The sequence below is a fragment of the Rhynchophorus ferrugineus genome, unplaced genomic scaffold (assembly GCF_030347505.1).
Source record: "Rhynchophorus ferrugineus isolate W39M unplaced genomic scaffold, kcgeb_rfMv2 rfM2, whole genome shotgun sequence".
Classification (NCBI taxonomy): domain Eukaryota; kingdom Metazoa; phylum Arthropoda; class Insecta; order Coleoptera; family Curculionidae; genus Rhynchophorus; species Rhynchophorus ferrugineus.
The window spans coordinates 4,614,126-4,629,590 of record NW_027472581.1 but is presented as its reverse complement, the minus strand read 5'-3'; the positions used below and the strand labels follow the sequence as shown (position 1 = coordinate 4,629,590).

General features: G+C 31.6%; 1 protein-coding gene across 1 annotated transcript in view; it reads right to left on the bottom strand.

Annotated features, from left to right (window-relative positions):
* Positions 1-12,603, bottom strand: part of LOC143190434 (uncharacterized) — a 209,021-nt gene extending 196,418 nt beyond the window's left edge. Inside the window, exon 1 of the mRNA XM_076394706.1 lies at positions 11,994-12,603. Within this exon, the coding sequence (XP_076250821.1) occupies positions 11,994-12,185 (192 nt within the window). The 5' untranslated portion in view covers positions 12,186-12,603. The remainder of the gene's footprint in view (positions 1-11,993) is intronic.
* Positions 12,604-15,465: the final 2,862 nt, after the last annotated feature.

Here is a 15,465-nt window from a genome sequence, read left to right as displayed (position 1 = left end):
TTCGTCGATCACCTCTTCATTCGACGAAAATTTCTTCCCAGCTAACATTTTTTTGAGATCTGATAATAGGAAATAGTCGCTGGGGGCCAGATCTGGAGAAAACGGTGGACGAGGAAGAAATTCAAAGTTCAATTAATGGATTTTTGCCATCGTTTTCACTGACTTGTGACACGGTACATTGTCTTGGTGAAGCAGCACTTTGTTTCTCTTCAAATGCGGCCGTTTTATTCCATGCGCATCCCAAGATGCAGATGCCATAAACTTGCCAGCTGACTGTTGCGTTTTCCCACGCTTTGGAGCAGGTTCATCGTGTGCAATCCACTCGGATGACTGTCGACTGGACTTCGAAGTGAAATGATGGAGCCATATTTCATCCATTGTCACATATCGACGCAAAAACTCGGTTTTATTACGCTTGATCATCTTCAAACGCTGCTCCGAATCATAAAGTCGCGCGCGCGGTTTTTCTAATGTTTTCGTCGGTAACAACCTCTTTTGGACGTCCACTGTGTTCACCGTCTTCGGTGCTCATTTCACCACGTCTGAACTTAGCATACCAATCTTTGATGGTTAATTTTACTGGTGTAGTGTCCGGAAACTCAGCACAAGCCAAGTTTTTGCTTCGACTGTATTTTGTGCTTCAAAAAGCAATATGTTATTAACACGCGAAATCCTTTTTATCCATTTTTTTCACACCAACAAAAATTGCTTCACTTAAAATGCTACAATTCACAAACTATTAATCCGACAACTGTCAAATTTATACACGCATCTTGTGAGGGTTAGGGCCAACTAAAAACCATATGGATTTATTTCTAACAGCGCCATCTATGTGTCAAGTCGGGGACTTTTCAAATGACCTGTTACAATAATATTAACTCGAAACTGTTGTTGTAGATAAATTTAATAATTAGGGTAAGTTGTTTACATAAAGCAAATCTGAGTTTATTGTTTTACCAGTTTGAAGATAATGCACGAACAAAATTTCTTTTAACTGATTTCTAAGTGCCAACTCACTTGGGTCTGGTTCACACCCCTCCCTAGTCACCTATTTTGATTCATGGCGAAGCCCCATGTCTCATCCATAGTAATTAAAACGCACCAAGTAATTTTTTAAGTAGGCCTTTAAACATTACGAAGACAATAAAATACACAAGGTGGCGTTATGAATCCACTAAATGACAACTTCGCTAAGATTTCTATCACTTTAGAAACATACACCATAAAGCTGAAGCAATTTTTATATGTAAGTTTCCTGATAATTTTTCCCTCTGAAGAAGGAACAGTCAGAGCTAGAAAAACTCAGTTTTATGCATGAAGTTACAAATATAATGAATCGTTTTCACTTTTAACAACAAAAACGCGTTATCTCTTACTCTTCTTCGGGTTTCATCTTGCGAGAGAAATCGGTAAAACCTTCGCAGCTGCTCGTTAAGCCAACAAGTTGAAAAATAAGGTGAAATAATTGAATAATTACGGTTAAGAAGTCGATTTTTTCGCCGTTAAAAGCCATAGTGCTCCGACACGGTACCGAAAACAGATACTATCAGCTTTACCGAATCTTATCGACGAAATTCTTAACGACCCGTCACAGTCTTTCATCGGATCCGTCGGCCACCGTCATCACCGATCAGCATCACCGGTCCAAAAACCTCAAAAATTCACGCTTTACCTACCAATTTCTTTGATCGGTTTAATCGTTTTGATCTGTCGGAAGCGAACGACATCGAATTGTCTCGGCGAAATGTTTCGAGTAGGGATGTCGGCCACGGGGAAAAATATCGATATTTCGATATATCGATCATTTTCGAATATATCGGTATTCAAAAAATATCCGTATATCGGAGAATAAATTTTTTTTATAACATCTTTATTAGATACGCTTAGTATAATCTTAATTATTATTATTATTATTACAATTAATTTATTACTACTTTTCCTATGTGCTTGGATTAATTAACAAGCAAGACGACTACGAGAAAATACATCAGTATGTATTCCTCAATTATAAAATTATAATTATTTATTAATTATTAACTTATAGCTATAGTTTACACTAATAATACACACTAAATGTTCACACAAGTTCCTATGGTTTTGTTCGTTTCAATCTCCTGACATCCTGTGCGCTGTCCAGCCGTTGTATTGCTTCCACGTTAGAATGATCTAGTAATCTTCTTTCGTGTTTCAAGACGAAATCCTGCACAACTTCGCAAATCCATTTGATTTCCAGGTCATCGTGCAGTTCTTCGTTGGTTACATAGCGATAGGCATTGGTAATCAATCGAAGAATCTTCTTTGACAGCGCTGTATGACTAACTGATTTGAATTTTTAGTGCAACCCCATATTTGCACCCCATAGGTCCAAATTGGCTTTATAATTGTATTATAGATCAATCTCTTTGATTTTAGATCAAGTTGAGAGTATCTTCCGACTAACCAGTATAGTTGTTTTATTTTGGTTCTAATGTGTTTTGCTTTTTGTCTAACGTGATGCTTCCAATTTAATCTACCGTCAAGATGGATTCCAAGGCATTTTGCTGATTCTGCTTGAGGAATCGGACATCCATTGAGTGATATAATTAAGTTTTTATTATTTAGCCTTAATGCAAAATTAACGTGGACAGATTTGGAGCTATTAAGTTGAATTTTCCAATCTTTTGTCCATTTGTAGATTTTGTTGACTGCCTCTTGCACTTTTTCTATTGCCCTAGGCAGAGATATATCTTTTGCCATAATAACTGTATCATCAGCAAAGGTATATCGGAGAATAAAAAATATCAATATTTCTTTTTAAATATATCTATATTTTTTGAGATATATTTTAAGCGCGTGAAAAGCATATTTTGAAATTGTGTTTTATTTAAAATATTGGTAAGTTGATTTGTAGTCATCAGGCCTATAAACTAATTTTAAAGGATTTACACCATCTTAACGTTGAAGCCTACTAACAGATTTCACTTTTCAGTACGTGTAATTAAGTCCAGTCCAGGAACTTTTACTTTTCTCATTTCAATTTGCAGAAAAAGAGCTTACGGCAACTATGTTTTAAAACTAGTGATTTGGACACCGAAAACAAAGAGCGTTCTGGACAGCCAACACATTTTGAAGACGGGGATATGAAGGAATTACTCGATCAATGAGTATCCCTGTCGACTTTCTAAAAATACTTTAAAACTAATTCATAGACCTGATGTTAGCCGCATGCATGTATCTTGATCCACATGCAAAAGTGCATATTCGAAGACATCTGCTGCCGAAACCCACCAAACATTTTTAGAAACTTATGGTGATGCGTCAATAGACTCGTCAAACATATATATTCAGTGCTAGAAAAATTAATCCACTTTTTTAAATTGTATTTTGTTAAAAAAAAATTATTTGTTATTTTACAAAATTATTTGTCATATCGTAATGATAATGAAAATGGGAAGAAGCTCACCAAAAGAATTAAATAACTTAACAATTATGCAGATGACAAAAGAAGATATTATTATACTGTATTATTTTAATTCTTATTGTTATAAATATAAACATAAATCTCCAAAAACTAATTTCTATAAACTGAAAATCTATTTTGCTTTGTCCTTAAAACAAAAGAGTTATACTAAGCTAAATTCGTCTCAATAGATCTACGAAATAGATACGTAATAAGCACTAAAAGGCTTACTTAGAGTGCATTGGCCTTGACTTCATTTAATTCTGAATACGCATCTTCTTGTATCAAAATTTTACTACAAGTATGGTTTTGAGCAATTACTAATACATAACTAGAAAAGGTTGCATAGTGTATACTGGATATACTGAATATGTTATCTACTGCATACTATTGATCTACTAATCACAAAGATTGCTACTGCAAAGCTACATGCGAAAAGGACACGGGAGTCTTAGCACCTCACGAATGTCCGATAACAGCATTAAAAAACATTGAAATATACCTCAATATAACTAAAAGTTTAGCATGTTAAAGTCAATGACACAAAATCTATTAATGTAACCTCCTATGTAATTAATTTTTTACATTCGAAGACACAGACATCATTTGATACCAAATCAGGGCTGCATGAAGGATGATTCATTCATTCTATTTCAGACAGAATAGGAGGCATTTGTTTGGAAGTTCTCGTATACTTGTATTTGATTTTAATTTTGTCATTGTATCACTGTGTACCAGTGTTTTTAAAAATACCGCTGTTATATTGAATTTTGAATTGTACTAGAAAAACTGACGCTTGAGATGGTCACAGTGTTACAGTATATCACCTAATACTATAGCAAGACCGTCAAAATCATTAAAATAGATCATATCATATATCATTTTATAGTAAAAAAGAGAAAAATTAAATATATTTAACAAAAAAATTGAACCGACTTTAAAAAATAAATAAGGAACTCATTAAAAATTAAAAAATAATCAAACTTAGATCTCTAACACAAAAAAATGTTTTAAAATAAAGACGTAAATAATAATCCTCATAATAACTAAATAATGTAGGTGATTTTACAAATATTCTAACCAAACTAGAAGAACAACAAAAAGTTGTTGGCACTGCCGGAAATCGAACCCGCGACCTCTGCGTGTGAGCTGAACGCTCTAACCACTACGCCATGCAGTTACGGCCTCTCATATGATACCGTTTGTGTTTAAAAAGCAAACTGAACAGCCTTTGCACTGAGCGACTTCCGTTCTTCCGTTACATCAGGTCAGCAACCACATTATACACAAATATCTGATTATTTTTGTGAAAAAATATGTGAAAACTTTGTACGTGCCTTTGAAATTTGAGGGTTTTCTTCTATTTACCCCCATTCCTCACATCACACCCTATCGTGGTTCCTATGGGACCATCTCGAACGTGTACTCGAATAAAAAAAGAATTTTGAAATCGGCGAATATCCATTATAAAAATATATATAGTCGATTAAAAAATAGGGTAGGTCTTAATCGATTCTCTTTTATTTTGAATAATTTACCTTCAAAATTGTTATAAATCATCATACGAAAACATTTAAGAGCTTGCAACACAATTTTCAATCCGCAAATAACAACACTTGATGAAACAATTTACCATGATTTAAATTTACCAACGTAGATTTATTTTTCACATAGTGAAAGCGTATGTGTATGTATGTATATATGGATTTTACGGTGATTTATTTATGAGTATTATGGAATTTTAGCGCAGTGTAACAAGATAACGACATGGTGTGATGAGAGAAAGAACTTGAATGTAACAATAGCTACCGGCTATTTTTTCCGCGAATATACAATAATACATAAACACGCTACTAAACCACAACTTATCTATCATATCTGAATAATATGCCATGCAATTTCCTGCTAAACCATATGGTATTTTACTGGGCTCCGTAATGACAAATCTCGCACGATAATTCATTATTAATAATTTGAATTCTTCTGAAATCGGTTTGTAGCTATTCATGTTTTCCTGAAAGGTATAATTTTGCTAAACGCTGCAGCATTCTGAGAACAGAGGCGTACTCCCAACAGGCGGTGTCTTTATTGAACAATAACATTTAATAATTCGCGATAGCGTGCGATATTCATGGTCAATGTTTTAATGTATCAAGAAACTAAGTAAAATATTAAAAATACCAACAAATCCCCACAGTTCAAGACAAGAAGATGATAAGTGAGTGAAAGCGTTTTTGTTGTAAAGATATTGTTTTTGAATGAATTTTTGTTGTTGATGGTTACTGAGCACAAATGATGTGTAATCGCACGAAATAGGATTTTGAAGAAGTGACTCTCTTCAAAACTTTGACCTCCAGCTTAACAAAACCGCCATGAAAAATTAACTTAGAATACATATAATTGAATTTGAGTTAAGCATTGAAAGGAAAACAGTCATTATAAGTGTAAATTTTTTTACAGTGATGTTAAAGAGTCAACTACATCATCAGCAAATAAAGGTGTCTTTAAATATTCTCAAAAGAGATGAAAGAAAGAGATAATACGTTAAAATACGGCAGAAATTTATTTGTATATCCAGTACATTAAACACACTTTTCCAGATGGCATTGCAAGTTTGAACTCTCATTGGTTAACAAAAATCAGTTAAATTATATCAACAAATTATCTCAAACAGAAACACTATAAAGACTAGAATTTGGAAAAACATTCTTAAGTCAAAAAAATCGTAATTTTTGCAGATTTGGTTTAATATAATCAGATAGAAGTAAATAAAACAAACAGTCAAGAACCTATAAAACTCAAGCACATATCGTAATCTAATTAGTCTCAAGAATCATTTCAATCATATCAAAGTAAAATTACTACTTTGTAACAACTCCACAAAATATATTAATATAAATATAACCAAAAAAAACGAAAGCCAATGCTAAGCTGCGAAACAAATGGAAGTGGTGCGACATCATAAAACCTAGAAACTTAAAAACTGGAAGAATGTAGTATGAATACAGTCAAAAAAGTTCACATCATATTCCTTGGCTACCACAATCGCCAGACCTCAACAGAATTGAACTATTATGAAGAGTTTAGAGCATAGTGAGGAGTAGATTTCCATCTCCAACATCACTGAAGCTATTGCGAATACTTTGGTCAATAATGGTCAACAACGTTCCGTTGGAAACTATTGAGACACTATTTCGCAAAGAATTGCAACTGCGTTAAATGCAGGAAATGGTGGCCTAACACCTTATCAGTAAAGAAATATTGAGTTTATGTCAGGTGTTCATATTATTTTGTTTGTTCTGTTCAGAATTATGAATTAATTTTGAAGGTTTCTTGTAAATTTAGTTATGTTTTTATAGTACAAAACATCATTTTTTATTTCTACGTAATATTTTAGCTTTTTTGATGCTTTACAAGATAATGAAGATACATAAGTTCATATTTAGCAAATCTATGTATGTTTTCGTCGAGTTCACAACATGTAGATATTTTATTACCACTATTTTTTTTTCAAGAATCTACCTCAACTTTCTTTCACATGTTTTTCGCCGTATTCTAATATTCTCTGTCGAAATAAACCCTTCTACATAAGTCCTTGATGATTTTCAATATCATATTTCTTTAAATTAAGTAGAAAATGTAAACTTTGAACAAACTTTCATATGAAAATGGTTAGAAGAGGTTAGAGATAAAAATATAATAATTAATAAAAATTTACAAACAATTATTTACAAAAATTAACAGTTAAAAGCTAATCCGTCAAAATTAATTCACAATCGTAATATTATTCAAATAAATAAGCTACGTATTTTTCATTCCAGTCTCATATTTCAGGGTTTTTAAGCCTTTAAGAGAAAATGTGAACAAAAAAGGAATAGTTGGTCAAGGAATATGATAGCGAAAAATGGGAAAAAGTAGCTGCTACCGGTTTGGTGGCACAGTGGTTACGGCGACGGAACAATCCTCCTACTGTAGCGATAGTCGCGGGTTCAAATCCCGCTGACGCATGGATTTTATGTATTTTATGTTAGTGACTGTAATTGTAAAGGATTTTGTAGGCAACAGTGGAAAATCCGACAAGGAATAACCATATCAGTCACGCCAGTAACCAGGCTCGGTGTCTTTTGGGATGGTCTCTAATTTTGTCACTGGCCAGTCGATAGGTTTAATGCCGAGAATTATAGTTCGGAACCCACGTTAAACAGTACGTCTAGTCCCCAGTTAAACCCCTTTGGTAAAAAGGAGACTTAAAGAAATATATATAAAAAGAAATAAACTTTTCTACATAATCCCTTAATTATTTTGAGTCGCATATTTCTTTCATTTTTTAAAAATATATTACACGCGGATCCAATATCAGTCACAAGAAACCTCCAACTTCATCTTAACAAAATCGAATTGTGGTTGAAAACGTGGCGTATCAAAGCAAATGAGACAGAATCTACCCATGTGACATCCACCCTTTGTAGAAGAACATCAGTAAAATTGAATAATCATGAGCTTCCGCAAGCAGACAATGTTAAATATCTGGGAATGCATTTCAATCGATGTTTGACATGGAAAAGACATATAGTTACAAAATTCAAACAGCTTGAGCTTAAACTAAACCAAATGTACTGGCTGATAGGGCGTAAATCCAAATTATCATTAGATAACAAGGTTTTACTGTATCAGTCAATACTTAGGCCCATTTGGACCTATGGTATTGAACTGTGGTTCCAGAATAAAGTGTTACGAGTCATGCTACGTGTCCAACAAAGTGAGTGTGATTCGGAGTGTTAGTGCGAAGTACTCTGAAAGCCAAACAGTTAAATGTGCGCGATGACAGTGAAGTACGTAGGCTCAATTGCCATACGAACTGATTAATACACACATAGAGTGAGATTTATTAATCTTTAGAATAGTTTTTAGAATAAGTCAGGACAGACTTTAAAATAAGTTAGAATAGTATCTAGAATAAGATTTAGATTATGAGTTGTAGAGTAGATCACTTACTGAAGTGATTTACTACATGTCAGGATTGTTGACGTTTTAGGAGATTAATTTTAAAAAAAGGTATAGCAGATGCCTCAAGATTAATTCACAATCGTAGAATTATTTAAATAAATAAGCCACGTAAGGAATATACCGACAACAAAAAAAATATCATCAAATTTATAACCGAAATAAAAGACATTCCCAAAGTGATAAATTTCGTAATTAACAGATGCTAGCTAGTAGAAATAAATTAGCTTCGGATTACAACCTTCGGATACGGTAGCAAAACCAATGTCATTACTATAAATTAACAATCAACGAAACAAAAAAAAAACGCCGCAATTGTTTACCAAACAACGGGTGAGAAAAAAGGAGAACAAAACAAGCGTTTTGCATTAAAAGAATAAATTCCATGAAAACGAATAGTCAACGGAATAATATTGGGAATTCTTTGAATTAATTAGATAAAAACATCTTTAGTATGCACGCGGCTTATTCATATGGATATTTTTTTTATAATTTCAGTAAAACATCCTCTCACTTTTTAACGATAAATAATAATTAGGTATGTTTTATTTATAAAGGAAAGAAACCAAAAGTGAATCGGATTCATAATGCTTTCTTCATATTGTTTAGTTTTAATGTTATATGAAGAAACTAATTAGTAAGCCAATTTAATTAAAAACTAGTTCATAATATATTAAAAACACTAAAAAATATATTTTGTTTAACAAATTTATAAATATAGGGTGGGGCAAAAGTCCCGTCACCGTTAAAAAAAAATAGTAATGTAGTATAGTACCCTATATTTACTAGTTTTTTAACATTCATATATCTTATTCATCTAGTTATCTTTCTATAGAAATCATCATATATCAACAACATCAGTATCAATCTATACCAGTATCAACTATAGTTTATATCAAATATTTAATAAGTGACTGCAATTAACTAACCTGACTTATCAACTTAAGAAATATAATAAATTAATTAAATTATTATTTATTAATTTTTTGTTGTCAATGTAGCTTATCTATCTATAATTTAACCAAGATTCTTGCACTTTTTAATGATAAAGTATATTTCTATCACTTTTGACGATAAATAATAATTACTTATGTTTTATTTATAAATGAAAGAAACCAAAAGTAAATACGATTGTTGCTTTTGTTAAAAATTGAGTGAAATAGTTCGTAAAGCTTTCTCACTATTGTTTAGTTTTAGTATTATATGGGGTAACTAATTAGTAAGTTTATTTAATTAAAAATTAATTCATAATATATTAAAGACACTAAAAATATATTTTGTTTAACAAATTTATACACATAGGATGGAGCAAAAGTCCCGCCACCATTAAAAAACTAGTAGTATAGTATAGTAACCTATATTTACTAGTTTTTTAGTATTCATAGATCTTATTCATCTAGTTATCTTTCTATAGAAATCATCATATATCAACAACATCAGTATCAATCAACTATAGTTTATGTCAAATATTTAATAAGTGACTGCAATTAACTAACCTGACTTATCAACTTAAGAAATATAATAAATTAATTAAATTATTATTTATTAATATTTTGTTGTCAATGTAGTTTATCTATCTATAATTTAACCAAGATTCTTGCACTTTTTAATGAAAAAGTATATTTCTCTCACTTTTGACGATAAATAATAATTACTTATGTTTTATTTATAAATGAAAGAAACCAAAAGTAAATAGAATTGTTGCTTTTGTTAAAAATTGAGTGAAATAGTTCGTAAATCTTTCTCACTATTGTTTAGTTTTAGTATTATATGGGGTAACTAATTAGTAAGTTTATTTAATTAAAAACTAATTCATTATATATGAAGACACTAAAAAATATATTTTAAGTATTAAATATATAAATATTTACTAGTATTTTAGTATTCATATATCTTAATCAACTAGTTACTTTTCTATAGTTTATGTAAAATCATCAATAAGTGCCTGCAATTAAACCAAAAATATATTGCTTTTGTTAAGAAGAGAGTAAGTAGTTCACATATCCATTTTGATATGACCTAGCTGTAATATTTTATAAAGAAACGTTCAAAAATATGACTGATTTTGTATGCAAGTTTACTTTTATCAATTTAATATAACACTTTATGTAACTTTTCGAATATTAATTGTTTTAACACATTTTTTTGTTGTTAGTCCTGCTTATTTATATTGGATCTTTATAAATAATTTAACTACGATATTCTTGAATATTTTAATGATAAAGACTGTATTTTGTGATTTATTAATTTATATATTAATGAATTGCTGGAATATACCACACGAAAAGTTAGTTATCAATAAATATAATTACCAAAAAATATACATCAAAAATAAATTGAAAGCCTATTTAAAATGGTCTTGTTAAATTTTATGTTCTTTTTTTGTTTCCAATATTTGATTTATTGCCTAATATGTAAATTTACAAACAAATGTATGTCATTAAAACGTATTAACGAAAGATGTCTTAAGTTTTTCATTAGAATTATTTAATAATTAACCTTTACAAATTGAGGAAGTAGATTTAATTACGAATAAATGTTATTAATAATAACTATATTGTATAGAAGAAAAAAGAGAAATAATACTTGAAAATGTGTTTTGACTAGTTGTTTTTGCTTAATAGTAAAATTTTTCATATAGCTTTATTAACATTTGTTAATTGTACTCTTTACTGTATATTATTATATACAGTAAGAAGAAAGATATTAAAATATTCAACAGTGATCGGATTTAATGACTTTGGCTTTCAATAAATACCTTTTACAAAAAATTGTATGTAAAAAATCAATAAAAAGCAATTTTAAAACGTATATTCTATATACTTTTGATCATTCTAAATTCAGTAAAATTTCTTTAAAAACAGTTTATTTATTAAAAAACAGTACAAGACTTTTATGAATTTTTGTTCCCTGTTATTTCTTAACTAATTCCTTAACTTTATATTTACAAAATGGAGAAGTAAATTTGTTTATCAATGAATACGTTAACGAAGAAAGTATTGTAGAAAATTAAGAAAAACATACTTCTAATCACATTTAATAAAAGTACGGTATGGTAATAGATACAGTAAGGTAATAAAATACAGTATGAAATAAATAAAAGGCTAATAAATTTCTTCATGCATTTATTGTTTACTGTTTTGACCAATTCGGTAGGATTCAAATAACAATATAAATAGTCCCAAAATCCACAGGGACTCCCAATGGAAATAGTCATAACAACAATTTATAGCTCGTATATTCCTAATAGAAAAATCGCTTTTGTATCTGCGAATTTATTCTAGTTTATATGCAAATGACGTAAAATTCCCATTAATTATAAACTATATCTAGCATTTTTTAGTAGAAACAAATATGTTTTAATATCGTATTTATGAGTTTCAGAGAACGAATGCAGCGAACGGCGAAGAGATAAAGACACGAACCTCGGCTTTGTGCTCGTTATTTATTAATTTGCAAGTTAAAATTATGTAAAGCGAACGACAGGTTACTCCTTGAACTTGTCACTATTCTGATCCAAGATCATGCGTTCTTTAATACTAGTACTTACGTCCTCATCGTCCAATGTTCCGTAGACGTCTAGTTTGTCAATACGTATGGTCCCTTGGAAGGGATAGCAAAGGGAACCTTGCGCGATCGAAGAATTGGACCACACGGAAACCTCTGGATCGCCATTGGCGGCTTTGTCCTGCGGACGCAGGCAGAGACTGAACTCTTGGGGGATTAAAACGCAGGTTTCCATAATGATTAATGTCCTTTCAAGCTTAGACTTATCCTGATGCCCGATTCAACGAGCTTTAAGCATCTCTGGCCGGTCAATGAGAAATAGTACCCGTTCGTGGAAAAATGACGAACTCTGATTGGGTCGAAAAATACGGTGGTTCCTCACAAGTCACTAGAAATCGTTCGGCTTTCTATATATTCGCGAATGTCACTCGATAATATCGAAGATCGATAACAACAACAAACGGAGTCCTTTTCTGTGAGAACCAGGAGATGAGACGACAATATACGTAACGTGCGGTGGAGTACCGGAAATGCGGATCTATACCTTCGCGACCTATACGAGAAACGGTACCGGCTTTGGCGCGTTTTGCAATCGATTCGGTCCGTGATCTACCCGTCCCTAGCCATGAGCTTGGTATGAATGGCACTGAACCGCTCTAGCATTGACCCTCAGAGCGGTGCTACCGATCGGTGGTACTGGCGTGCCCCCTCCACGGGCACCACGTGGGCCAAACTGGTGCACCGCAGCCGACAGGTGTATGGGTGATCCGCGCACCAGTGAAGGGGCTCCGATATAGCCGGCCGCGTATACAGCATCTCCTGGAAACGCCGAGAGGATTCTTGAAATGCATTATCGTTAACGTTAAACAGTCTACAGCGTATTAGAGACGTTAAATTAACAGAATTTTTTTTTTCGTCTTATTCCCAACACGATTCGACATAACTAGAGATTTTAACAAACATTTAGTTACATTTTATCATAACTGAAGTCTGTACAGTACAAAAAAAAATTAAATCCCTTTCCTTTACAATGAGGAACACTTTCGATACAAAACGATTGCTAAAAGCTCACGTGGATGGAGGAAGATGGAATGAGAAAGAAGGCTGAGGTAAATTCTTGAAAAGAAAATGGTAATAAAATATCTACATGTTACAAAATCGATGAAAATATACATGAATAGAAACGCATGAATATTTCTTTTATGTTTTCATTTTCTTGTAAAGAATAAAGGCTCGAAATGATGAAATATAAGATTGGAATAAATTATACGGGGCTTATTTATTCGAATAATAAGCATCTTTTATATCTAAGCTTGTTCGAAGTCCTAACAGGTTAATTGAAAAGTCCCCAGCCTACCATAGTAAAACACATTTTTTGACAAAATTAGTTTTTTTTATTCAACATAATTCCCTTCAAGGGTGATCCCATTTTTATAGTATGATTTGTCCTTTGCTTCAAAATAGGCCTCAATTTCGGCGATTAACTCTCCATTCGCGGAAAAATTTCTTCCCAGCGGGCATTCTTTTGAGATCTGAGAACAAGAATTAGTGGCTGGGGGCTAGATCTGGAGAATACGGTGGATTAAGATGTAATTCGAACCACAATTCATGGATTTTTGCCATCGTTTTCACTGACTTGTGACACGGTGCATTGTCTTGGTGAAGCAGCACTTTCTTTCACTTCAAATGCGGCCGTTTGGCATTTTCGTCCCTCGAACGGTCCAATAACGCTATATAATAGTCGCTGTTGATAGTCGTTCCTTCTTCAAGATAATCAATAAAAGTTATTCCAAGTTTTTGCGTCAACTGTATTTTTGTTGCTTTACTCAAAATGCTATAATTCACAAACTAATGATCCGACAGCTGTCAAATTTATAAACGCATCTTTTGATGGTTAGAGCTAACTAAAAAATATATGGATTTAATTCTAGTAGCGCCATCTATGTGTTAAGCCGGGGATTTTTCTTAACGCCACACAAAACCATTTTTTTCTAGCATCTAAACTGCACAATTGAAATGGTTCCAAATAGCATTTTCGTTTAATTCGTTTAGTGAAAATTCAGACATTTTCTTTCAAAATATCTTGATGACGTTTCGGAAGAATCACATCTTCAGGTCTTGATTCCTTTTTTTCTTTACTTCTCCTGAAGAAAAGTATCCAACGATATATAACGTCTTTTTTTAACTTTATTGTACTAAAGGTCGATGCAACTGTGACAGGAACATTAGTCAAATGTTCTTGATACTGTGGTTCTGTATTTACTATTATTTTTTCATTTTCTTGATAACTCATCATGGAATAATATTTTATGATATCTAACAAGGCAACAGTTTTTTAGACAAAATTAAACTTTACTCATCAAAATATTCTTCTTTAAGGCTAGTATATTCAGTCCAGAAACGTTTTCAGTTAAACTTCATTCGATGTCTGTAAACAGCTGGTAGTCATGGAGAGCTAGATCTGAGCTATACGGCAAGTAGTAAAGCAATCGTAGTATTCTATTCTCTCTAAGTCGACTTGTCACACATCTATTGTTTTTAAAACAACATTTTTAAGTTATTTCACTAAAACCACCGTAAATTTTAAACTAAACGTCAAATTGGTTAAGATAAGAGTTGGCGTCATATATGTTCATCTATTTCTTATCTTGCAAATGTTTTGTACATGTTTTTCTTATGTGCCATATTTCTTTTATAACTTTTATAAATTTAGTACATCAAAAAGTATGACTGTTACAAATGGTGTGTATTAGAAAAATTTTAATGATATTATTAGTAATTGGTTGACCACTTGTCAATTATTTATGTTATTGTTATTATGTATTGTTTTTAAATACTGTCTACTTGAAATATTATTCATTAAAAAGTTTAATTATAATTATATCAGATTTAATTTAAGATTTCTAGATAACTCATATATGAACAGCTCAGATGCATCTAGTAGGTGATTGTCTCCTGAATGCACTACTGACTAACTGTTAACAAGAAGATAAGAAAGAATATATTATATGTAACGTTGTAGCTTAAAAATTGAGTTTCTGTTATAATTTTCCTAGTTTAAGAAAACCAGAACAAGTGTTTTTGTGTTGTGCTTTACATAACAAACAGTGGCCAACAGGAGGACCACATTACTGTCACGTTGAGAATAATAAACTCCCTAAGTTAATTCAAATATTGTGTTTACACTGATTTGTCCACCGTTGCAGGAAAAAGAAATTAATTTTATAACTAACACCAATAGATATGTATTAAAACAAATTACAAATGTCCTATTGATTAAAATATTGTCATTTAAATATTAAAATATCAGTTAACATATATTTTTAACACATCACATTAATATTACATAATTATAGAATAATTAATGGAATTTTTATTACATAAATACGATTAATTATTAACAACAAAGTATACATCACTAACCACAATTTCAAATTACGTCATTGATGTGTAATATGGTTAAAATTTGATTCCCAACAGTACGTGAGTAATTAACGCTACTAATAATTGTTGAT